This window comes from Lonchura striata, chromosome 2 (assembly GCF_050655825.1).
Source record: "Lonchura striata isolate lonStrDom1 chromosome 2, ASM5065582v1, whole genome shotgun sequence".
In the NCBI taxonomy this organism is placed as follows: Eukaryota; Metazoa; Chordata; class Aves; order Passeriformes; family Estrildidae; genus Lonchura; species Lonchura striata.
This window is the reverse complement of record NC_140704.1, coordinates 10,802,110-10,829,270: the sequence shown is the minus strand read 5'-3', so window position 1 is coordinate 10,829,270 and position 27,161 is coordinate 10,802,110. Positions and strand designations below refer to the sequence as shown.

The 27,161-nt window shown below is 37.0% G+C and overlaps 1 protein-coding gene across 3 annotated transcripts in view; it reads right to left on the bottom strand.

Annotated features, from left to right (window-relative positions):
• WDR37 (WD repeat domain 37) overlaps positions 1 to 27,161 on the bottom strand; it is a 46,282-nt gene that overhangs the window by 16,083 nt on the left and 3,038 nt on the right. For 2 of the 3 annotated variants that reach the window (XM_085563683.1, XM_021528819.4), the window contains exons 2-11: positions 18,192 to 18,369; positions 15,439 to 15,535; positions 13,658 to 13,753; positions 13,426 to 13,490; positions 8,191 to 8,326; positions 6,760 to 6,831; positions 4,838 to 4,882; positions 3,057 to 3,133; positions 1,114 to 1,351; positions 450 to 591 (exon numbers count right to left, since the gene is read on the bottom strand). In XM_085563683.1, coding sequence (XP_085419809.1) covers positions 450 to 591; positions 1,114 to 1,351; positions 3,057 to 3,133; positions 4,838 to 4,882; positions 6,760 to 6,831; positions 8,191 to 8,326; positions 13,426 to 13,490; positions 13,658 to 13,753; positions 15,439 to 15,535; positions 18,192 to 18,329 — 1,106 coding nt within the window. In that variant the 5' untranslated portion in view covers positions 18,330 to 18,369. Of the gene's footprint in view, positions 1 to 449; positions 592 to 1,113; positions 1,352 to 3,056; positions 3,134 to 4,837; positions 4,883 to 6,759; positions 6,832 to 8,190; positions 8,327 to 13,425; positions 13,491 to 13,657; positions 13,754 to 15,438; positions 15,536 to 18,191; positions 18,370 to 22,198; positions 22,231 to 27,161 lie in introns of all 3 variants that reach the window. The other variant, XM_021528818.4, reaches the window with a different exon arrangement.

The window sequence follows — 27,161 nt, the reverse complement described above, 5'->3', positions numbered from 1 at the left end:
TAGTTCTTATTTTATGTAAAAATTAGAAGCTTTTAAGAGTAAAAATTAATCCTTTTTTATCCATGGGTTTCAAAGGAGTAACCTTTACCTCACAGTGAGTATCAAGACAAGCAGAGGCAATCTGCTTGATCCAGTACATTACAGCAATAACCCCAAGCTGCAAGCATAACCAGTGCCAAAAAGAACCTCATACCTTAAATGACCATTAATTGTAACAATTTTTATCAAGACCTACCATATGAGCAATAGCACACCAAGAGCCCTGGCTGCTGTTTTGGAAATTATGTACTGCTGTGCTACATTTGAAGGAGGACAACTGGGGGTTTCTGTGAAAATCAGTCTCACAAAACAGGAATGAACTCGGTATCTCAAAAAGCACATAGGAATAGCTCTGGGCGTATTTGCAGCTTTTCAAACTTGAGCAAACCTGTGAAGGAGCTGTCACTTACTCTGTGTGGCCCTGAAAGACATTCACAGAATGGATAGAAGGATCTCTGAAATCCCACAGACGGAAGGTGGTGTCGCGTGACGATGTCACCACGAGACGCTGCGTGGGATGTGTACAACAATGCGTGAGCTCTTGGTCGTGCCCTACAATCACAAACCAGAACATGCAATGAAAATCAGACTTTTCATTTCCACATACACTTGGAATGCTGTGCTGATGGTTTTTTCTCTTTTTCCCAAACAGAAAGGAGTAACAATCATTCTGAACTTTAATACTGTTACTGCTGTAAAAGTTTGGGAATGTATTTGAAGGCAAAAACCACACTACTTATTTCATATTCAGTAGAGTAGGTTATTGCTGCTTAACACACCATGAACACAGCAAAAGCCTTTTGCAAGAGCTAAAATTTGGGTACATTCAATTTAAACAACTATTTTTTCATAGGTTAAACAATAAGCTCAAAAGAAGGCAAATTCATGCTCAGGGGATTTACAAGACTGCAATTTTAAAAACTATTACAGCACTGAGCAGCACATGGTACACACTCACATCCTGCTCCAGAGAAACAACTTTCTTTCCTCAATGGTTTAGTATCTACAAATAATCCCTTGTATAAAAACAAACCACCTTTTTTTTTTATTATTATTTTATGAGTGAACAAATACCTGTAAGAGAATGGACAAGTTCAGAAGTCTCTACATCATACAGATTTGCTGTCCTGTCCCATGATGCTGTCACAGCTTGCTTCCCCCCAACAAGCCAGTCAGCTGCTATCACCACTCCTTGGTGGCTTTTCAGTGAAGTTAATGGGGCTCTGACCGTGGGGCAATCACTGGAACCCTCTCCATCTCCATCAGGTTCATCTTTATCTGAGATTTCAACTTCATCTTCTCCAGACACTTGCTGTAAAATGCAAGGGGGAAAAAAAAGATGCAGAATAAAAGGGAAGGAATGTCTCTAAGTTACATCTCCCAGTCCCCTTAATGTGAATGTGGGTAAATTAATTCTGCTGCACCCAGCCTACTCCAGTACTCACTATCACAAACTTAGTTGAGGGAATATAACCAGTAAGTTAAATGCAGTTTTAATAACTCCTTTTAACAACTTGCTGATGTGCAGCTGAGGGAACTGGAGTTGTTCAGCCTGGAGAAAAGGAGACTCAGGGGAGACCTCATTGCTCTCTACAACTCCCTGAAAGGACAGAGCATCCAGGTGGGTGTCAGTCTCTTCTCCCAAGGAACAAGTGATAGGATAAAAGGAGGTGTCCTCAAGTTGCATCAGGGCATGTTTAGACTGGATGTGAGGAAAAATTTCTTCACCAAAAAGGTTATCAAGCCAGGGAAGTGGTGAAATCAACATCCCTGGAGGAATTTAAAGATGTGCAGATGTCACCCTTAAGGATATGGTTTAGTGGAGGGCTGTGGCAGTGATGGATTAACAGCTGAACTTGATGACCTTAAAGAAAATTTTTCCAATCTAAATAATTCTGTTTCTACTTAATATTAAAATCCCCTCCAAATGCTTTAGCTCTGAGTATCAGTCCCCTGTACTATCTGGTTAGTGCATTACCCTAGAGTTTCATTGCAGCACATTATTAAGGGACTTTTCTCCTTTCAATTTTTAAAGGTAGGAAGCATCTAAGAGGACAATGACTATGTTAATCTTTGGGAAGACAGTAATTTACAGACATATTTTTATCCATTAAAAATCAAATCACTACAGCAATATTTGTCTGTTGGTCAATACACAGTGATCATGCAGTGCTGATGGAAACTGGATGCAAAATAAATTCTTTTGCTCATCATTAAACATTCTCTGAACTCCTTTTATACTTACACAAGACAAAAACATCTTTCTCCTATGTTACTTGGGGTGGAAAAGATAATATTTGTATTTTATTTCAAAATGGAAATGAAAAATCAAATAAACTGAATCAAGCATTTTCCATTCTGAAATTTACCTCATATTAAACAGTCAACTCTTGCCACTACTTAGCTTACTGAGAAGCTCATGCTATAAATTATGTTTTCTTCACAATTTAGTAAGGGTACTTTTAAGTAAAATAAGCATTTGATAGGTTTACACTTTAAAGTAAATACTGACTAAATAAAGGCCTGGGGACAACAAAATCATTGTAATGTGTGCTGGCAAGGGTTGATTAGAAATCAATGAAGACTCAAATAAATGCCAAAATTACAAGTCTTTAACAACAGTTTTCAATCCACAGCAACTATAGCTAATACAGGTGCCTCAGTAAGTTACGCTACAAAAATTTAACCAACTTAAAAAAAACTTCATTTTTACAAAAATGAAGTTATTTGACTGTTCATTTACACATTTACTACCTTGAACAAGAAGTCAATTAATGCACTTGAAGCTGTAAATTTTATTCTGCACCAAATGCTTTTGAAAACATGAAGGGAGTCTATTTTCAAAGAAATGCTGAAATTCAGCTGATAAACTAAAACCTTAAAATCCCACCTTTGGCAGTCCTGAAATCATGTAATTTTTAAATTATGTGTAAATTTAACATTCAGTCTTATCATAAAATCTCTATCTGATGAAATTGCTGCGCAATTAGTTTAGTTGCAGCAAGCTGATTGCTTACATTGCAGTCTGCAGTTGGCTGAGGTGTAGGCAATTGTACTATGTATCTCCAGATGTGAGCTGTCTGGTCTCCAGATGCTGCACAGGGGAAGAGAAGCAAAAAGAGAGAGAGAGAGAGAGAGAGAGAGAGAAGCAAAAAGAGAGAGAGAGAGAGAGAGAGAGAGAATAAATAAGAATATTTCCATAGGCAATATAAACAGATGTTAATATTATATTTAGTAATACTAAGTTACGTATTTTCCTAATATACACCATTATGAACTTTATGGTAAACAAGTCTCAACATCTCAAACATAATTCATTATGCAAGATTTAAGCAGTACCAAATTAATCACTCCTACAGTGAAACATCACTTGAATACTACACATCAGAACATGAGTCTCACCACTGCTCAATATGTAGCATTTGAAGAAGGCACTTAATACATCACCAGATATTCATTTATAGTTTCTCAAATTACTAGGGTTCTTTATTTCAATTACTTCTTCCATTAAATGTTTTTATCATGGTTTTAATGAGAAATCCAAAATAGCAAGTATGAAGCTATTCCTCTTCTGCCTTAAACAACTCAGCTTAACAAGTGTCAGTTTACAGCTCAGAAGGTACCATGTGATTTTAACTCCATCTGTTTAAAATAGACTTATTCATTATTAACTAAGGACAAACTCAAGATTGTCCTTGCTATGGTCAGAACAAACATGTTCTAATCCTGCAGGATTAGAACTGCTCTCCAGCCCGATTTATACCTGTGCTCAGTATTACTCTATTTTAGCTGCAGCATCCAGCATTGGAACTTGTTAAATTTCATCCCATTAATCATCACCCAGTGCTCTCACTTTTTTGGATCCCTCTGAAAGGCCTCCCGTCCCTCATGAGAATCAGCAGCACCTCCCAGTTTGATATGACCAACAAACTAGCTAATGATGCATTCAACTTCTGCATCCAGGTCACTGATAAATCTACGGAACAGGGCTGGCCCTAGAACTGATTCCTGAGGAACACCACTGGGGATCCTCTGCCAGGCAGACACAGCCCCATTTACTACAACCCTCTGAGCTCTGCCCTTCAGCCAGCTGCCCCCACAGCACACCGTGAACCAGCTCACCCCACAGCTCAACAGCTTGTCCAGAACAACACTGTGAAGGACAGTACCAAAACCCTTATTAAAAACTAGAAAAACTTAATCCACCACATCTTCAACCACTAGGCAGGTGACCTTATCCTAGAAGGATGTCAAATAAATTAAATAGGACCTTCCCTTTGTGAATCCATGTTGACAGTGCCTGATGACTGCATTATTCTTTAAATGCCATTCAGCAGTACCCAGTATAATCTCTGTAATTTTTTCAGGAACTGAGATTAGATTAACAGGTCTGTAGTTCCACTGCTCTTTCCTCACACCCTTCTTGTAATATTGGAGTAACACTACTCAGAAGGGACCTCTCCAGACTCCCAAGAACTTTGGTAGGTAATCAGGAGGTATCCTGCCACAACACCCACTAGTTCTTTGAGTACTCTGGGATGAATTCCAGAACATTCACCTGATGTATGGTTTTAAGTGTCTGGTTTGGAGCAGACAAGCACAAATGACAACACGACATGAAAAACACAGATGGCAAGATCGAGCTCTGATTTGTTATGCTTTCAAATATAAAAATACTTCAATCAACAAGGATGCTGACAAGCAATAGGGAGAGAGGCTACAACCAGATCAAACTAGCAAATTACACTTCTTGTGCATCAAGATTAACATACTTAACATATGAAAAAACTCTACATACCTGTAAGAGCCACTTGCTCAGTGGGATGAAACTTTATGGAGTTTACTGTATGAAGCAAAGTAAAGTTTTAAGTTAGTATACTAAAATAATTGTTTCACAATATCTTATCATTAAAAGCATTGAAAAATCAAGTCATCTTAAGTTTTCAGCAATTTTTCTTAGTAATCTTTTAGGTGATATGAAGTGTAGTATCAAGGAAAGCAGCTAAAATTGATTATACATACAATAACACATTTTCTAGCAAGTTATTTCCTGAAGTGGTTCATGTCAGAGAGGGTAAACAAACCACATTCAAAACTGACAGGGGATAATGCTCTGGAATTCCATAAAGAGAATTTAAGCATTCATAATTATTTCTAACTCAATGAAAACTTACTATATGTTACCATCAACATCCTGCTTATTACTTAGCATTGCAAGTACAAATGCCTGAAAACCTGATGCAAGCAACACAAATCAGATTTCAGTCCTGTAACCATATGCAATCAAAACATGATTTTGATGTAATCAAAGCCTGCAGGAATTCTATCAACCAACAAAGCTCTTAATTTCATTTCAGTGCATAAGATTCAACTAATGACAGAACTTAGAACTCATTTCCATCCATTATACAAGTAAAATAGATGCTTATGCTGTTGGGAGAGCGTGGTGCAATGAGTCTAAAAAGATACTCCTTAAACTGAACTAGCTCTATGGTGCACCAGCTGCTGGCACCCAACACCTTTGCACCATTTCAAATCAACTATCAAACAAAAAAAGTTTTATTACATAAAAAATACATTATTTCTATTTTAATTTAGAGATGTATATAGTTATATAAAATTTATATACAATACAATTTTTCTTTTGTTGATGGTCAAACACAGTTGTTCAAACACAACTGTTTAAATACAGGTTAGAACTTCTTATTTTCATAGTTATCCAAATAGCAATTTTAAAAGAAAACTACCAGCATGAAAGTTCAAGTGAGTGAAGTTTTCAAACATGACTTTATAGAACTTAGAGGCCCATGCAGCAAACAACCTGAGATACCTGAACACATTTACAAGTTACCAGTTGTTTCTATGCATTTATCTTTGTGCTGTAAGAGCTAGAAGTCATGTAGCAGGAAGAAAAAGTACAACTCACAGCTGAAGCAGAGAATTTAATTCTACCTGTACCCTTGCCACAAAGTTTGTGTGATCTGCTAAGTTATTTAACCAAACAATCCTGGTCAATAACTGAGTTCTTCATGGAAAACCTCTCCAGTTTTGGTCTATAAAATCCTGTATTCTAAGAGGAGAAGAGTGTTAAGAGGCAGAAGCGTGTTAATCAAGTTCCTGTCAAATTTGACACCAAAAATTAACATTAAAGACACTCACTGCACTGCACCTCCCAACCCAAAGAGGGGTTTAAAAAACAGTTTCCACAATATTCATACTGGTATAAAGATGGACAAATACCTATATTTAATTAACTGTCTTAAAAACAAGATCTGTGCATTATGCAGCAAATTATATATGAGATCTTAAGAATTGCAAAAAGAAATTCACCTAGCATCTGTAGTTCTAACTCAAATATAACACAGATCCTGCAAGACAGCTAATTTCTGCTTATATAAGTTTCTTTTGTTCTCCACATGCACAAGACCATAATGAGTTCTGACATTTAACTTCTAAGTGTTTTAACTGTGCCTGTAAATTTCTTTATATGGACTTGTTTATTCATGTAGCATTTGCAGAACTGTCTTAATGTGCCTCTCCAATAAAGAATCATATTACAAAACACTCTCTGTATGAAAATTAGTGGAATTGCACAATTGACTTGTTAATGTTGTTGGCAAAACTGGAAGTGAAACCACAATAAACATTTCTGTAGCCGGCCAAAACACATTTCCCCTCCCATGCTCTGTTCCCAGTTTTCACAACATGCCCTTATCTTACCTGAGCCGACATGCCCTACATACTTGACAAGGCACTTCCCTGTTTCTATGCTCCACAGCAAAGCAGTGTGATCTACAAAGATTAAAAAGCAGCTGTAAATAGTTAAAAACATATGTTTTTAATTTTTACCCTTTCAACAAACAAGTTATAGCACATACCATATGAAATAGATTTTAAATGTAGAACTCTTGACTACCACCTTATACACAAAACTTAACATTTTCTTATCATTGTACACATCTCCCCCAAAAAGTAAAGGTGTTGTCCTAATCAGATTGATTTGCAACAAGGCAAATTGAAAGGCAAATTCTGTATAACGCTCCAGATGTATATCATGAGGAGAAAAAAAAAAAAAAAAACCAAAAACAGAGAAAGCATTCCATGGTGAAAAAGGCAGCCACTACAAACAGGAATTCTCTGCACAATCTATTTACTTCCTACATGGAAATCCCAAAGTGCATACAGGTCATTTCAGAACACTAAAAAAATTAATTTAAAAAGGAAATCACTCCAAATGCCACTCCTTTATCCTGTCACACCCAAAAATAAATAATTAATTAAATTACTTAAGTGGGTAGTACCTTAAAGCTGAATTGGAGAACGGCTTCCAAGTCAAATCAGGACAAAGACAAGATGTCCCACACAAAGAAAAAATGTGCCCCCTCAGCAGGCACACAAAAATTGTAACAGTTCAGTTCAAGAAGCAGAGATTTCTGGTCTGTAAGTATTAAAGTCTAGTCAATAACTTCAGATTCTGTTCCAGCTTCAAAAGAATGTCACTTCAAATTGACTGATTCTATCTGGCTATGATTTCTTTTCCTAATAATTTTCCAAAACTACCACAAGTCTTTACATTGATTTTTGGACTATAACAGATTTAGTGACTTCATTAGTAGTTGTACCCCCTCAAGTGGAGGGAATAAATCTAATAAAGTAAAAAGGACTGAACATGAAGATTTTTAGCTGCCCCTGTGTTCCGAGGCAAAAGACTGCAAGAATACAAGAATAAGCAAACTATGACCACATGTACAGCTTCTATAAAAAGATAAAAAGACAAAGACTAAACAATGCTGGGATAGAAAGCCTGTAGGGATCTCTGTATCCAGCTGTATGGAATTCTGTGCCAGAGGCCTCCCCGAGCAAGCAGCTCCCCATCCCACCCACCCTACCCGACATGCCAGGGCTGACTAAGGAGAGTGTGACCTGCATGGAAGTGAACTGGCACACACTTTAGAAAGACCAACAAGCATGCTTGAACCTTCTAAGGGAAAGGCAATTTCAATTTTAATAATTTTTCAGCTACAGAACTTCTTTAAAAGGACTCTTTCAATGTGAAGCTCAGTTTCTGAGTAAGCTTTGGATTTGTATTTTTGCTATAGCTTAAGGACTAAATCAGAATTTTCTAAAAATTCAAGCAACACAAAACTTTACCAGCAGAGGCAGTTCCCAACACCACTGGCTGAGTTTTCGCGACACTGACATCCCAAATACCATCCCTGTGGCCAACATATTCCTTTAACAGTTGACAGATTGCCCTTGATGTTGTAGTTTTAAAACTGGATACAATCTGAAATAGCAGAGACACCAACATTTTTTTCCATATCGATCCAAGATTAGGTAATTATCTCACAAATAAAAATGGCTATTAACTTTTCCATGATTCTTTCATATTCTGACAAATCACTACTGTCAAAAATTTGACATTTGATAGTAGGAAAGCGAGTTTGGATGCAAACATACCTCTCTTTTTTTTTTCTTTTTTAATAGCAGCCCTTTTACAGAATGCAAGACAAACTATTCTGCACTACATTAAATCAATCTCATTGGAATAATGACTTGTACAAGTGCAGAGTGCATTTCTCATTCAGTCTGGGTAAGGATTTTAATGAAAAAAAAAAAAAGAAAAATAAAAAGAAAGAAAAAAAAAAAGGAAAAAAAAACCCAAACCCAGCAAAAGATCTTACAACTTTCCTTGCCTATTCCCAAATAAGTATATCTGGTAACTCAGTCTCTGCTAGCCAGAGTAATGTCTTTGTAAAAAATGTACTTATTATGTAATTATAGGAAGACCCAGAAACATTCCAATTTAAAACACTCACTGCTGTTTTTCTTTAAAACTGCATGAAGCTAATCAAATCAAACATCAACCTGAGAGCATATGTCTGTTTATTTGTGTAATGAAGCTTTTAAAAAAATATGTCAAACTCATCTAAACATTTGATAAGCATGTTCCCTCCAAGTGAAGCTATTAGGGGAAAAAGAGAGAAGGCTCATTAAATCCAAATTACTATGTGCATAAGTAATATCAAACAAAAGGAAGAAAAGACTAGGAAAAAAGTAAAACTACAAGTCAGTACAGTGCAGGAATGCTCAAAACATTCAGCATCTACAGAAAGGATGCAGATTGCAGAAATTCCACATTTCATGATAAAGGAAATTGCAATATTCAAGGAAAAAAAGTTTCTCTTGCTGAACACCTCCAGTGAAATTGAAAACAAGAGTTATGAAAGATGGCTTTAAAAAGTTAAGACCACCATTACAAATACCCTATTTTACCCCACGAGTCTTGAAGCTCGTGACACTTCTTTGAGAAAGACTACCTCTAAAGCTTTGTTAAACTGAAACAAAAAGACAACTTCAATTTATCAGTGTTTTCCTCAGCATGGAATTACAGGCAGGTATTTGACCAGTTAAATCAAAACCTTTAAATACATCAACATAAATCACATTAAGACTTATCTACAGCTTACTAAAAGTTAGAAAGTTAATTAAGTCTACATTTCAGATACAATAAACTAAGGGTAAAATCCCATTAGTTTCTGGTATTAAAATAGAAGGTCTTAAGTATGTCATTAAAGCAAATTACTTCAAAAAAGGTTTTTAAAGCTAAAAGAAAATCTGCAAGAGCATTCCAAATCCTGAGCATGTCAACTCTCCAATGATGAAATCATAATGTCCTATTTGAATTCCACATTATCAGCTAATATGCATTTTGGTTTTACAGCAGCAGCAGAAGCAGTCATTACAGATGCACTGAAAAGAAAATGGGCTAATGGTAAAGATTACTAGTTCAACCATACTGCAGAATTTCCTAAATTTTGAACACAATCCTACAGATACAACTTTCACATTGAATACAGTCCTTAAATTAAATGGACTCCTGTATGAGAAGTGGAACAGCTGAATTAAGTACTAACAGAAAAGGACTAATACTGCAATCAGTTCAAACTCCAAACTTGGTATTTTCCAACTCACCCTCTGCTTGCATTCTGTTCTGTCTTTCTAATGTTGAGTTAAACTCCCCATGCAAAAGTTATCTAGGAGAAACTATCCCCCACCCATCAACAAACAGAATTTCAAAAACTGCTGGACAGTGGTTTCACTAGTCATTTAACAGCAAGGATGTAAAACTCCTTTTGTGGTATTAGCAGTCTTTAAGAAAAGAGTTCAAGAACACTATCCAACAGTAAATATCCTGATACAGATATTTACTCAACACATACTTTTTCCAAGCTTTTTTTTCCTTTATTTTTTTGCCCTTCACCTCGCATACCAGCAATTGGATAAACTAGACAGGGCCTGGACTACTTCCTGCTTTGCTAAACACACATAAACAATGTCCCAAGACAGGAAAGGAAATATTTAAAGAACATGCAACTTGCTAAAAAGTGGTCTCTGTAGCGCAGAAAATTTCAGAAGTAACTTCTGTAGATCACCATACACAAATAAATGACCAACCACATCCTGAGTGTGTTTCACCTTTGTCTGTCCCCTTTCTTAAATTGATACAGTTTCATGTATGCCCTTCTACAAAGATTTGTTAATAGGGAAACAATTGTTTACTATGTAAACAAGTGAAAATTGAATACAAACTGAAACTCTGCATGGCAAACAGAATGAGGCACCCTGCAACAAAGAGGCAGGGCACATTAAAAAATAAGAATGAAAACCTGATCAACCCAGGACCAGTCCAGCAGCATTGCACAGTGCCTGATGAACAACTGTGCCTGTGAAGCAACTTTAAGCAGTGAGGGCAAAACTACACAGTCAAAAATGTTTTATTCCTCTTAACTAAGGGGTGCATAAATACTTTCTTTTAAGAGTCTTTATCTTGATCTAGACAAATTAGAGATCCCGGAATTCAGTTCTGATGGAGCAAGTTACATCATTTATGTTTATTTGAGGACTCTGCATAAACAACTGATGCTTCCCTAATGTTGTAGCAATTTTCATAAAGCCAGGCATCAACAGCAGCCATTACATTTTGTTAATATCAAAACATGGCTTTCATACAGTGATTCCTGCATCTAAAATCAACAGTAGTTAAATTACAGGATCTTGTCCATTAACAAAAATGAGCTTTAAGAGTACTAAGTGTTAAATCTACTCTACCTCTTCAAGATTTGGATACTGGTGGATGACTCTTGCTGCTAAAACCATGCTTTTCTGAAATTAGTTTTGCCAACTTGATATATAGCTAAGTGATGAAAAATATTCGAGTATTGTAATTTCATATGAAGGTCTTGAATAAAGAATGTTCACTTCAGCATTTTCTCCAAGAGAATGAAGAGATTGCTTTAGTATTCTTACCAAGTCCTAGTATTTTTTACCAATATTAAAGCAGTCAAGGATCAGTCTTCTCATTAGACTAAGCAAATAGTGAAAGTAAAGTTTCTTTCAGGAAAAAAATTAATTCTATATGCACTGCCAATCTGAAAAATGTAGTTGTGTGCAATTACACAAAACAATGGTTTGTAAATCTTAAGTCTCTTCTAATATTCCACAGGCAAAAAAAAAAACCCTAACCAATCCAAAAAGCTACACACCCAAGAAACATCCTATATGGTAGATAGTATAAGGCAGGGCTGAAGAGGAAAACTTGTGATCTACTACCCCTGGGAGTTTGGAACACAACCACTTTGGGAAACAGTATTGTTCATTCAATGCTCATAGAAAGTACAGCCATAAGAATTTCAAAGCTGTTGAACTCTTACAACTCTAAATGTGTTTTTCCTCAGACAGGGTATTGGGGAACTACATCCAGTCAAGGTACAGATGGAAAAATCATGGCTTGTTAGAAAGTTATGTTCTTTCCTAACTCTTTGCTATAGTCTCTGTGGGTCAGGAGGCAAAAGTTTACAGCTTTGACTCTTCCATGTGGGGAGGAAGGAGAGGGCAAAATAAAACACCTCTGTGAAGTGCATTAAGGTTTCAAAGAACATACTGGATAGAGATGCTCTCAGTGTTGCAATTTTCTTCAGTTCCTGTCTACTCCCCAGTACATTCTGACTCAAAGTTGTGAAAAGAAATACATTAGCACATGCAGACATCTGTTGGCTACCAATTGATACAAGAGATGAACATAATGTTCAGGTATTAAATTCTTTACGCTCCACTACTCATGGCTGCTTTGCTGTGCATGCATATCAGCTCCCCAGGAGTTTCCTCTGCAAACTTCCCAGCTTCCCATGCTGAATCTGTGATGTCTGCCTTTTCCAAGATAGTAAAAGAAGACAAGGATTTAACACCTGCCTAAAAGTAAAAAAAAAAACCCACCAAAAAAAATCAAAACAAACAAAAAAACCCAAACAAACAAAAAAAAACTAAACAAAACCACAACACTACACTAAAGGGCTAAAAGGGTACTAATTCATAACTACATAGTAGGTGTGTCAAAACTATCCAGTCCCTATTAATATCACGTTGTCACTATTTAAGTGGTGTCATTAAAGAATTTGCAAGTCATTAAGTCTTGAGAGAGGCACCTTTATGCATCAAATTGGCATGAACAAAAGTTTGAAAAACAAGATAAAAAGGAGACCAAATAAACCACAGTAGCCTCAGTCCATTTCACTATCCTATTCTTACTCTCAAACTTTCATACTTAAGGCATTTCCAAGACACCTACACCACATATCAGCCTGAATTACAGGTCACCACAGAGCTGGCTATACAGCTGGTTCACATACCAGATTCCACTGAGGTTTCCTCACATTTTATTTAACCTTAATAATGAATAATTAAAAGACTGATATAGAGAAAAAACAGCAGGTAAACTCTCTGCAAAAATTGAAAAAGGGAAGTGAGGAAAACAAAAATACCAGGCTGATGCAGAAGTAAAAAATGAAAAGCATCAGAAAGGTTAACTGTGCCAGAACACCAAGCAAAAAAAGATCACTAGCTACTGATGAACAAGGCTTGCAAATAAAGGAAACAAGTTGTTCTAATCTCATAGCTAAAAATAAAAATTAGTTTAAAAAAGAAACATGTAATAGTACACATAGAGGTGCCTACTTAAATCTCCATTTCAACTGCAATACCCAAATCTTTATTCAGAAATCCACTAGCAAGTTCTCTATTTCCCTCAGAAACAGAATCATTTTTTTAGTTCTATTTACAAAACATCACTCCCACATACACATGGGCACACTCTCTCCCCTCCAATATCCCTTCTTCAAAAAAGGTGAGCATTTATTGTAAGAATATCATATGGTTTGGTTGAAGTAATGGGCCATTGATGAATCCAGGATAAACATACTGCTCCTTAGAAGGCAGATTTACTTACTACCCAGCTTAAAGAAACCACAATTTACAACTTAAAAGACAGTCACATTAGTCTCACATGAATGTACACATGGATAAGAAGAGATTTAATTTGTCTCATACCTTGCTAGTAGATGCCTTGTAAGTTGTCTTTAATTTCTGAGAAAGCTGACTGGTACTGTGGCTGGCTGTAGAGACAAATAAATTCAAAGGAAGATATTTCAAATACAGCATTAGCTTTTCTGTATAAGTAACTGGTATTCATTCCCTTCAGTAACATTCTAAGTTTTGGTCAATGAAGTACAAAAAAGTGAATTCAAAAATACTGGGTTAGGAGTCTTTATGGCTTTTTTACCTTTTGTTTTCAGTTGTCCCTTGCTCAGTTCAGCACCATCAATTGTCTGTCCTTCACCTGCTAAGCGCTCATTCAGTGTATCAATCTCTCTACGCACTAACAAATGGAGAAATTCACATTACTACAAAAACTGTCAGTAATAACAGCATTAACACACCATTTAAGAACTGTTATGCTTAGTAAGTAAACTATTTTATGCTAAGGAAAGGAAAGGAGATGGACTGGGATTTTATAAAAGCAGGTCTCACCAAGACATAAAAGGAAGACTTTTGCTGAATGCTGAATTTTCCAGAGATCAACCTTGACCCAGATTCCACACAAAGTATTAGTGGCTTCTAATTACTCTTACTAATAAATGAGGCTAAGCTTTAACAAAACCATTTATTTGAAATACATGGCCCATCTGTATTCAATTAAATCCAGCAGAAGACAGAAAACTTGTGGCATCATAAATATTTTGGCCACAGAATCCTTTCTTAACACAGGTTATTAATCACAAATAGCATTCACCCTGAATACTTGATAAGTACTAGAGTCTCAGAGGAAAGGTGGTGCTGCAAATTACTATTTTTATACTTTGGAATTGATTTTTTTAAAAAAGTTTGTATACAGTAACTCTACCACTAGTGTAGTAGAATTAGACCAAGAACAAAAAATATTAGACTAAGCATGAGAAGAGAAAAATTTAGAAATTGTCAGGGGGGTGAAAAGAGGTCACAATCATAACTAGAGTTGTGAGAGGAAGAAACCTTACAGATAAAGAAATGGAAAAGAAGGAAAATAATCATACTCTGAGGGGTACAAATCCACCACTTGTTTTCTGACAAGCATTTTTGAAGGCTGGGGAGGGAAATTCTACTTTTCTTGCTACCAGCCAACTTCTCAGCAGAAGGCCAAGAATTCAGTTGTGCAAACTGTCACTAAAAAATGTGTATTTTTGATGACAGCCTTTAACCAAAACAATCACAGGTTTTAAGAGAATAAAAAACCCAGAACATGTCAAGAAAAGCAGGCAAGAATTTTTTTTTCATAACATGAGTGTGTGATTTAACTGTGAGAACTGATTAGCTGTAGAAAAAAAAATTGACTTGGATCCAAATCAGACATATTCCACAATTCAGAATCCAAGCCAATGTAACACAGCTTAAAATTCCAGCAAGGGAGGCTTTACTGTATTACTGTACAGGCCTGTGTTACTTAACTTGGGATCCTCTTACATCATCTTGCATCACTTACATTATCACACAATTGCACTGTCATCAAACAAATATCTTTTTAAGATAACATCTGGAATTTTTATCTGACTGCTTGACTTCAAAACTCCTGAAGAGCTGCAGGTGCTGGTTATGCAATGTGTAAGTCATTTGATCTAAAACCACCCCATTTTACACTTTTTCAAGCAAGTAGTTTTTCCAATTTTATTTACTAATATCACACCATTAAAATTAAGCCTGTAAATATAAAACAAAGCCAAAAACTTCAAAGGCTGGATGGAGTTTCTGAAGATTAACATAACCAGAACCTACAATGGTAAGGAGACAGACCCTTTACTGGCTTTGACAGACATCAGTTCTCACTGCTTGCATTGAAGAGCTAAGAAAGTGATTTTTCTGAAAAGGTACAAACTCCATCTTTAGCTACAAGTTCAGAACAACTACTAAACTGCTCACAGAAAAGCTACAATAATTATACTACAATATCCAATGCAAATGTTTTGATTAATTTTACTATAACCTAAATACAAACAATTCATAGGTTGGAGAAAAAAAACAGATACTCACATTCCAAATTTTCAAGATATAGGTTTTCAAATTCCCGCTCTATTTGTCCAAAAAGTTCAAGGAGTGTATTCCGGACAGCAGACGGTAACTTAGAATCCTAGGAGGTAAAATATTGGGGAATTATCTTTTTCTTTACATATATTTGATAAAATTACTCTACAGTCTTGAAGTTATTTTAAACAGTTCTCTCAATGTCCCAGCAAGGAGGCAAATTAAAACTACCGCTAGTGTACAACACAAAGCAAATAGCTCTATGAATCACAGAGTTATTCATTTTATATATTCTTTCTCTCTCAAGGGATAGCATTCAAATCACCTATGGTATTTGTTTTGGTTTTCTTTACTAGAGAAAAATTATAAAATCAAGATGCATGTACAATTCATTTAACAAAACAGAAAGCGAGAAAAAATTATTTTTCATATCAATATGTTTCCAGTTCAAGAAAAAACAATACCTTTGTTTGAAAAAGTAATTCAAGCAATGGGTTAGAAAGTTGTGAACACAATGCATATTATTACCAAAGCTCAAGACAAACTAAAATTTTAAATGTATTTTTAACATTTACCTACTTTTGTCACGAACCATAACTAAGTGTGAAGAAAACTACAATTTCTAATCCTTCCCTCCTCAGATATTACTTGAGCACTCTATTCTTCAGTTGCTTGTAGATTACAATATGTAAATTGGCTTACTACACTTACTATTTACCTAGGTAGCCAGCTATAAACTTTTTTTAAAAACAGTTTTCGCTTAACTGAGTCACCTTCCGCCACAGCCCCGGGAATTGTCTGCAGGCACAGCGGGAAAGGCCAGCCATGACCCTGGCTGTGTAAGTTATTTCCCAAGTTTAAAGAGAAAGCAAGAGAAACTACTCATAGCCATGACACAGAACACACCTGCTTTGTGCACAATTTTACACAGGTTCATGGCTGGTTTAAGCTGTGGCACTGTGCTGGAAGAAGTGAGATCATGCTCCTTAAGCCCCTCTAAATCATTCCTTTCTTCATCTGACTCTCCCTTGACAGAGTTCTTCTGTTCAGGCATTCACAGACCACCAGAAGCAAAACATATCCTAATTAAAGCCAACTTGAAACAAAACTGATTAAACAAAAATACTAAATATATTAAACACTATTAAGAGAAACACTGAAGTTAGAAGAATTATTTTGAATAATTTCAAAGAGCAAGGTTATGGAAGAAACTAACTTATCTAACAACTTTTGCTACTAAAAAGGAGCTGTAGAGAAGTTTTTCTAACCACTTCTCAAAGCCTGAAAATACAAACAAACCTGAACTTGTAATGAAGTAACCAAGAGAGTAAAATGCATTCACTTCCTTTCCTCTCTTTAAAGTTGGCATTGTTTAAAATAGCTTATTAAAACAGCATGTAATAATGTTACCTCTTTATCTGCAGAAGCCCTTAGCTAGATCTCATGAGGTTTACAGCTCCACTGTGAAGGGGCACTAATACCCTCTACTTGATAGAATCTGCCACCTAGCTGTTCAAGGTCAACAATATCCAACGAGATGATAGATAAAACATTTTAAACATCTATGCATTACAGCCTAAAACACTTGAAACAGCCTAACATTTTGGTTTACTATGCAGGGGTGACAGCATGTCTTGACCAATCAGCTGCCCTTCATGCCTTTCCTGAAGTAAGGCTGCAGTAGCTCCAAATGCATGAAGAGTTTTCTATCCCAACACTTGATTCTCCAACTTCTAGATGACTAGAAGCAACAACCTAGGCTCTGTTAATTCCCCAAAAACTAATGCTATGATTTACTGAAAAAAATAGATTAAAAAAAAAAAAAAAAAAAAAAAAGTCGCAACACTGAGAAAACACCAGGATTTCCCTTCAGCATTATCTGGAGGCTTCCATGTGAGGTTTCTCAAAGCCAAACTCCATTTGTATTTCAAACCAACTGTCTCATAAAAATCAAGCTTTGCATCATCTTTGCCAGTTCCACACTAACACTGCGTGTTAATTTGACAATTTGTTAATTAGTTAATTTGACAATAAATACTTTTTAAACTGGTATTTCCTTATATTTGCCAGTACTGCTTCTGACAGATGCCTTACCTACAAGTAATCTCAGAATTTTTAGGTGCAACACTCCAAGTCCAGATTGCACCCACTACAGTGACATGACTAAGAAAGCTACAGAAGCAGTGGGTGCTGTTTTTTCCCTTAAATTTAATCCCAGAATAGCTCACCTTTATTTGAGCCACACAAGAAAAAACCGACACAAACAAAAATCTGAGTTAGCTCACACTTCTGTCAGACAGGCAGTATTTGTTTACTTTATGAAAAGGAATGCAGAACAGCGTTCCAACTAATATTTTCCCTATCAGAGTCATCATAAGAAGTATTTGGTTTATTCATATTTCTGGCTTGCTACTATTCCAAGTGCAAACTTATGAAAGCAAGAATCAATCCTGAACTTTTTCTTTTGCAGGCAGTGGGGAGAGGTTGCAGTGAATAAACAGGTTGTGGTTTACACTGTTTTATGGCTTTATCATTCATCTAAGAATACACAGAAGCTGATAAACTCCACAGGTCTCAACACAACCTGAAGCACTGTCAACATTCACATCAATGATCTCCAAAGGCAGTGAGCACTTACAAGTAACCAAATCTGCTGCTCCTGCAGCTTTACTGGACGTATTTCAATATTTAAGTTTGTTTAGGCTTCTCCCCAAAGGAAACACATAAAAAAGAGATGCAAGCTCTACCAAGTATCACCTTACCTGGCCTTCCAACATGTCTCTTTGCAGTCCTGCCCGTTCCTGCTCGGAACTGTTGGTTCTCCGGATAGAAAGGCTGTGTGATTTACGTTTCTGCTTTGCTTGGCGAGCAGATGCACAGCTTCCACTTTCTATTGGCATTACTTCAAAGAAACAGCTTCACAGAGGCTCCTATGATAAACTAAGGACAAGCATTATACATTACAAATTGCTTTGCCAAGCACACCGCTATTTAAATATTTTTCTCAAAATGGAAGTATTTAGTTCTACTAAACTTTGGCGTTGCTTGGGTTGTCATTAAAAAGAAGAGATGCCTCTTACTTACAGCTGTTCTTCAAACAACCTTAAATTCAAAATCATATGCATATATGTAAATAGAATGGGATTGCTTCTGCATTATTTATTCATTAGCTAACAAACCTCCACAAAAGGAAAATAAATTCCACTTCCTTGCTCATTTTGGAGAACACCAGCAAAGACAGCCCCAAAATGCTTCCAGGAAATAACTACTATGCATATTATAGTTCACTGAAATGCATGCAAAATTAAAACCCAGCTGGAAAATGAAAGCAAACATGGTAATTTAGGGACACTGTCAGGTTAAAAATGTATTATTCAACTGTAAACACTGCTATACAAAATTTAACAGATGTTCTTGCTCAGGCTTAGGCAGAAATTAATTTCCATGACAGAAGTTCTGAAAACTACCTTCTACCATTTTTGGCAGCTCATGGTTTCACTTCCCTTAATAATGAAAGTGCCCATGAACTTATGAGAGTAGTGAAAGTGCACCTGACTTAACAGGCTGCTGGTGATATGGTTCATTTCTGCCACCTTGATAAAGCCAAATACATGCATTTCAATATGCCTAAAAACACCTGACAGTATCACCAAACAGTATTACCATGTATAAGCTACTGCTTCCCCTGTTTAAGAAAAATTAAATTATTTCTGATTTATTGCATAAATGTGGAGAATATATAAGAAAAATCAAATTATGTTTGATTGCATAAATATAGAGAATATATTCTTTACTGTCAAAATCTTATTTTTACAAACATTTAATTACAAGATTTTTTTTACATTTAAACCTGACATTCAACAGAAATTATTTTTTTGTTTTGTGGGGTACCAGTTGTTAAACATTTCAAATGTTTCAGGATTGATTACCCAAAACTTTTCAATCATGCACAATGAGAACAAAATAAAAACTCATTCTCCAGCATAAATCATTTCTGAAACAATTAAAACTTAAAATAGGTGCAATAGTCTGCAGAGAAATAGGAGAGCAGAGTTGGCAAAGCTAACCAGGCAACTGAGCTTCCTTTTAGACAAGTTGATCAGAGAAAATTTAAACCAAACCCAGGGCCATTTCCAATTTAAGATCCACCAACACGCTGGATCTCACGCTAGGAATGAGCACCACTGCTATTAACAAGACCAGGCATTAACCAGTTCAGGACTTTGACATGGTGTTTTCAGCTTTCCAACAGATCATAAAGCCAAGGAAAAGCATACCTTCCCAAAAACACAGTATGCACTGAGAATAACAAGAGCTTGGAATCTCCTTTGGGTTTTATATCCAAAATCAAAATGTATATAGATATTAGTATCAAAAATTAGACTAGATTTAGTTAAGATTTCAATGCCTATCCATCCTTATTAAAAAACTCAGTATTTTAATTAGCTTTTGGAACAACTGTGTTCCAGTAACCTGACACCAATTCCATAGTGAATCTAAAACAAAATTTAGGTTGCACCAGTGACCTGTACTGTACTAACTTTTCTTTTTCATATCCTCTGGATTCCACAGAGTCCTCCCCTGCACCTAGTCCCATCAGAGCTTTTTATGTGTGATTAATCAGCAGTAACTAAATACCTACATTCACAAAATTAAAGAAGAGACTAGAAAAAACTACCGTTGGGTAGTTCTTTATTTGCTTAAATTCTGCTATTCACTGTGACTAGATTCCTCTACAAATTTTTTTAAAAGTCCATTCCATAAACAGTTACTGCCAATTTTCTGGGCTTCACTAAGTATCTTCCTATTCACAGACATACGGTCAAGAATGAGGAACAGGTTTTCTGTGCTCATCACAGTTCTATTTCTTTTCAAAAAAGGAGCAGATCCCAAGCACACATATATATAATCTCACCTCTTCCATCCTGCTTCCTAGCTCCCTCGGGAACCACTCTTTCAACGGCTTTCAGTTACCATATTCTGCAGTTTGGGATTACATTTTAAGGCCAGAATCATCAGTGTGCACAAAGGTAGATTTGTTAAGACAGTTTTATTCAAACACATAGCTACATATAATCCCATAAATCCATTAAGACCATTTCACTTAAGATCTGGGGGTGTAGCAGGGTAAAAAACCCCAAAAGGCAATTTCTAATCCCTGCCAGATGTGGTTCCTGAACTGTTAGACACAAAGATATTAATGTGCCTTACGCCTTAGGAGCCAATGTTTTAACTATGTTAGTTTCCACTTGCCCTGTCTGCTGAGCTATTTCATTTTGGAGGACATTAACAAGCAATATCCTTTTTATGAGTAGAATGATTTGCATTGGAAGGGACCTTTAAAGGTCATCTAGCCACATTCCTCTGGAATGGGCAGGGACATATTATCTGCATCAGGTTGCTCAGAGCCCTGTCCAACCTGACCTTGAATGTTTCCACAGGTGGGGAATCCACTGCCTCTCTGGCCAGCCTGTGCCCACGTTTCACCACCCTGACTGTAAAAAATTCTTCCTTCTATTTAATCTCACTCTACCCTCTTTTGGTTTAAAATCATTACCCCTTATCATATCACTATAGTCCCTGGTAATAAGTCTCCCTGTCTCGAAAATTCCCTTTAAGTACTGAAAGACCCTGATAAGGTGTCCCCAGAGAATCCTCTTGGGCTAAAAACCCCACCTCTCAGCTTTTTATTTTTTTCACAGAAGAGGTTTGCAGCATGCTGATAACTTTTGTGGCTCTTCTCTGGACTAGCTCTAACAGGTCCCACATCTTCTTGTGCCATTGCCTGTATGCACACATTTCTGCCTCATGTGTGGTTTTTCATGCCCCAGTACCCCCAGGTCCCTCTCTGCTGGACTGCTCTCAATTCATGCGCCCTCCAGCCTGCACTGATATTGGGGAATACTCCACCACAAGGTACAGGACCTTGCAGTTGGCCCTGTTGAACTTTGTGGGGCCCCTCCTGAAGGTTTTCATGGTCCCCCTGGGTGCTATCCCTTCCCTCAGTGAATCAACTACAGCACTCAGCATCAGTACACACAGATTTGGCAGCTATACTCTCTAGCACATAGAATTTAAAGGGACACAGTCATATGCATGAGATAACATCTTTGCAGAGTGAAATTCTCACGTTCTCTACATAGAAGCTTCTACTTAGGCAGCTCATGAGCAAACGGAGCAGACTGGGTAGGAATCACGGCCGTCTCTGTCCCTGTTTGGTAGCAGCACTTCACCTGCAGCCAGTGTCACTGCCAGGGACTGCCCTCTCCTCATGCAGCAGCATGACACACCACCCATGCACGTTCTGGAGAGGGCAAACATGCAGCTGTTCCCAGGCTCGGCAGGAGGGTGCACACAGCCACAGCAAAGCTGAAACCAAAGAGGCCACAAGCAGGCATGTGCATACAGAGGATGGGAAGGAGGAGTTAAGGGAAATAGCTTCACTGCCTTTAATATTATTGTTCTGAATCCCACCAAACAGCCTTGCAAACTTTGAGTAATGGAGTAATAATCAATGAGGTTTTTTAAAAACAAGGATTTAAATTCAGTTTTAAAATAGTGACAGTGTCCCTTTAAATATTAACTTCACTTTGACAATTTCAGAACTCTTCTGATTCTAATTGCAGCAGTAAAAAACTATGGATTTTTCAAGTGCAGATTTCACAAAACAGATCCTTGGCAATATGATACTAAAAAAAAAATAGGTGCTCATTTCTAGCAGTTACCTGATTCCCCTTATTATGTAAGGTTTTCAAACAATGAAAATTACCTGTCCAGAATATCAGTGTCATGTTACATATCCTATGAAAACCATATTAAATATTGATTAGTGAAACAGTATGTAGCACACAAACCAGTCAAAGTCTTTCAATTCTTTGAAACTTTTGTAGTTAGAACACACCAGACAACAGGAAAGGGGGGATGAGGGAAAACATAAACATAAGTCAAGGCTAGACACCAAATCCCAGTGAAACCAAGTAAGAAAAAAGTACTTCAAAACAATCCATTATATATTATTAGGCAGATATAGTTAATCTTAACTTTCGAGCATTCCAAATGGGTTCTGAAAAGAAAAATTCACTAAGGTCACTTTCCTTCTACTCAGTAATGCCCCAAGTAGGACGGAAAAACCACCAAGAAGAATTGGAATCTTGCTTCCTGAATCAAATAAAGCTAAATTCACAGAAGCTAAAAATTAGCAATGAAGCATCAAAAAAGGCTGAACAAAAGTGCTTTCTGAGAAAAAAGGGAGAGGGGGAGAAAGAGGAAGTATATTGTATTACTAAACTACTTTCACTAAGGGTGGCAGTTGACAAGTACTGTATAACTAAGTGAGATTAAGAGACATTCTGCTCAGTCGTTTTGGAAAACACTCCATTTGCATAGGCTTCACACAACGATCTGTCAAAGCCTCGAAAGAATCTTTCTAGCAATATAAATCTGCAGAAGTAGGGGAGTAAAAGATGTTCCAGAAAACACGTAGACCACAGGTGGTTACTACTTGCACAATGCAAAGATACTCCAGTATTTCAGATATGCTGCTTAATTAAACTCACGGGATATTTTACAGTGTATTAAATAAAAGCTCCACTACCTACCTTTCTGTAACTCAGTCACAGGAAATATTTCATCAGAGTAACAGTAAAGAGCAGATGTGTAACCAATTACTGTTTTAGTCAGCTACAACAGTGAAACAGCACCAACGGAGAGTGCACACACTGGCCTTACCCAACTGAAAAACTCACTGCAGCAGTAACTAATCGTACTTGCCTACTTCTGCTCTTGAACACAGAACAAGAAGGCTGCTGAAAGGAAAGAATTCCTGGGGTATGCATGTTGCTGAAGCCAGGGAGAAAAGCTGTTTTAAGATGTGTCAGAGCACAGACAGAATGGCTACAGTATTGCATTTCCTTTTTTGTTCATCTAAGACAACACTCAAGTCTGTAAAGGGAAAGCATCATGAAGATTCAGCAACATCTTCCCCAACATGTCCCTGCTCCATTTTCTTTAGAGTTTAGAAATAGCAATAGTTACTATTTAAATGATTGTGTCAAATGAAAAAAAAGAAAACCCACCCATACAATTTTGATGTATTTGTGTGTGCTTAAATGTCTTCATCTTGTCTCCCATTTTCAAACATGGCTTAGAAGAAAATTTCTGTGTGTACTACATAAAACACAAAGGCATCTTACAATAGTAATTATTGTCTAGTGCAGCATTAAAACCTGATAATATCAAAATGCCCATTCATGTAGGGGAGTGTGTGGGTTTGGGTTTTTTTTTTTCCACAAAGCAGGGAAGGAAAACAGAAAGCGAGGAGAATGATTACAGTTATTAGGTTCTTAATTACATGGAACTCAGTTTGACAGCATTATTCATGAGTTAAGGGAATTTAAGTATCAACATATGCCACTACACTCTTTCATTAATATGCAAAGAAATCAAATTTAAAGGAGTAAAACTTCCATTTTGAGGTCTTCAGTGAACAATTTGTTGCAGTGATGCTGTACATTCAAGTGCCATTAATTCACTGCAAGCTGCACACCTGAGAAAGATCAGGCTAAACAAACTGCTTTGTAAGACTAGCTGTTTTGCTAAAGGTAAATATTTAGCAAACAAAACCATTCCAGATCATCACAGATGATGCTAGAAACACTAATGAGTGAGTTCAAACCTTGTGAAATCCACTCAAGCATTACAACATTGATTTTCCTTTTTCTAAATTTAGTGCAGCTTTCTTTCAAATGAAACTAGATGTTCCTTGAAATGTAAAAGGCATCCACCACTGAAGGTGACAACCTCATTTCAATAGAAAGCAGAGTAAAGAAGCTGCATCAATACATTTCAAGTATGGTATACAGCTGAAATCATGGATAAAAACTTTTAACACATTAGTGTATACCTACTCTAAGCAAGCTTCTAACAGCAACATCCAAATGTAAAGCAGCCCAGTTTTGCAGCTAGCAAGCTTTGATCTTGCTAATTCAACTATGTCAGCAAATGCTGCAGTCACACCAAAATGCAGGGCTGACCTAGCCTGCCTACAGTCTGCTAAAGCAAAAAATGTTACTCTCACCATACAAGCTTATATTATCTAATACTAAACAACAGTAAGTAGCAGACTTGGATTTATTTTTTAAATACAATAGAAACCTTCCTGAGTCCACTAATAATCATCAGACTAAAACCTATTTAGTGAAATTGCTGATGTCCTGAAGGCTTCCCTTTGAGACCCTTGCCACCTGTGCTCACAGAGTGCTCATTGTTTCAACTAGTTTAAATGGTGCAAGGTACAATATAATCTTACATTCAACACTAGTTAGAAACCTATCAGTATATATTGTACCTTCTTTTATTTATAGGTATTGATGAACTGACTTTATTGAAGTGTTCGAAAGACAGCATAAGGTCCTGCTAAATTACTTACAGCTGGTTAACTCTTAAAATATGTTTGATGGGTACTTTATTTCCTCAGCTGTTTCACAGACACTGCAGCTCCCATTTCTATATTAGCAAATCCCAAACAGCCCAGAAGTAGCCTCCATGCAGGCACAGGGATGCAAATACAAGACCTGAGGGTGAGGAATCTGAAGGAAGTTCAAGAGCAAAGGAGATTTAACCAGAACTACACCACACTCAGAAGCCAGACTCTTATTCTGCTAGTCTCTAAACAAATAATATTTGTGTAATTGTTATGGATGCATTAAATTAATTGCTATTATGGTTGTATTCAAGCAGAGTTGCCTGTAGTATCACTGCTCTTCATTTAGGAATATATTACTTGCCAGTAAACTAGAATCTTTTTATTCTTAAGGCTTGAACAAAAGCAAGTAATTTTGATTCTAACTGTAATATATCTAGCAAGCTCTTCAGAAGCACCAATAAATAATCTCTGTACAGCACATTCCTGAAGCATTACCTCATGTGGTCTAGCACAGAGAACTACAGAACCTACCAAGAGTCCATGTAAGAGCACTGTGAGCACCCAGCCTACCATCTTGAACACCAGGCCTAAAAATAGTCACTACATATGGCTTGCAGATGAGAAAATACAAGTCATTCTGGCTTGCAAGAAAACCATCCTGTCCATTCCTCCATGACATTCAGAGCAGTAACCAACTCTCCCCACAGGGCTTTGAAAGCTTGGCCTCCAGAAAAAGCCCCTCACCCTGGCTTTCACCTCATAAGACAACCTACTAGTCTTAGCTCCAAGACTTAAAATTCCATGACATAAAATGATCCTAATCTCATCTCAAATTTATAGACTGCAATACCACTTAATTCCTCCTTACTTGGCAAGTACTAGTTCTGGCTTGCAATTTCAGGATTTCATAGAAGTAAGGTCTTCTTGTAAGACTTTATCACCACACTCACAATATTTGTCTTGTGACTGTGCCAACAAACATAAGCACTTCAGTCCACACTAAAGACTGCATGCTTCAAACAAATCCTGAATTAAAGAAATAGACAGTGGAAGGGCCTGTCTATATTAAAGAGGCAGTCTCATCTTAAAATCTTTAGATTTAACATGCTAAATCTAGTTCAGGGACAAACATACACATAAACAATTGGCATTAAAAATACAAACAACATTACAGTTAGCCTCTGCCTTAAATTCTAATGTTTGGTGCCACCTTTTCTTAAAATAATTGCCCAACAGCTAAAGTTATTATAAAACAGGTTAGAGCCAACACCACACACAAAGATTATCTAATCTAAACTACTCATTAGAAAACATACTTGTGGGTTCTTGGAGTTACCAGCTCTCTTTCAAAAACATCAAGAAACAACAACAGCAGACTTGCTTGGAAAGCAGTTTAAGAAATTTGCTCAAGGAAAATTATGCAGTCGTAATGTTGTAAAATGGGTGCCTGAACACCAGTTGTTTGTATCATGTCAAGGTGTACTCAATGACACTGAATCACTTCACAGAAACTGTTCCACCAGTTCCTTACGTAAACCTCCCATGACATTACTGTTATAGAAAACCCACTTTAACACAATAACAAAATAAATTTGACAAGCTGGACAAGAGAGATAAAAACACACATAGAAGTTTCTCTTTTCTCACAAACACCATGATGTCCTTGAGCCACAGATAAACACAATTTGAAAGAAGTTCTCCTCGTCTTTGCATAAGGAATGGAACCTAACATCCACTCAACCTCTGAATACATTAAGAATACATATCTATTCTTCCCTCAAACTTATTTTCACAAGGCTTTAACTCAGAAACAGAGAGAACTACTGAAGATGCCTCTTTGCAGACACTTTTATCCATCTTGAACACTTCCATGTCATCCTCCCTCCCACTGCTGAAGGCCAGATTCACCCCGTGCCACCACAAATGACGCTCCCCTCATCATTTAGCTGTGCCTCACTTCAGAAATTCGGGCGTTTCACACTTACTCCATTTGTGCAGGTGTCAGAGGATCTGAACTACGCTTGTAAACTACAGGGGCTCTATGCCTGGCCTGTCCTTAGGATAAGCAGCAGCACACCAACAAAGTTAGCGACAGGAGTCCCCTCAGCAGCACCCTCGGCTTCCCTACCGACCCGGACCATCCCCACAGCCTCGGGCTGGAAGCGCTCAAAAACCGCGGCACACAGAAGAGGAAGGAGAGCTTATTTTCGGTTATTTCGGGTTTTTATGGGAGAACGTGCAAGTCATTTCACGCGGAAATAAAGCCGAATAGGACGGGGAGGGAGGGGGTGCCCGGGCAGGAGCCCCG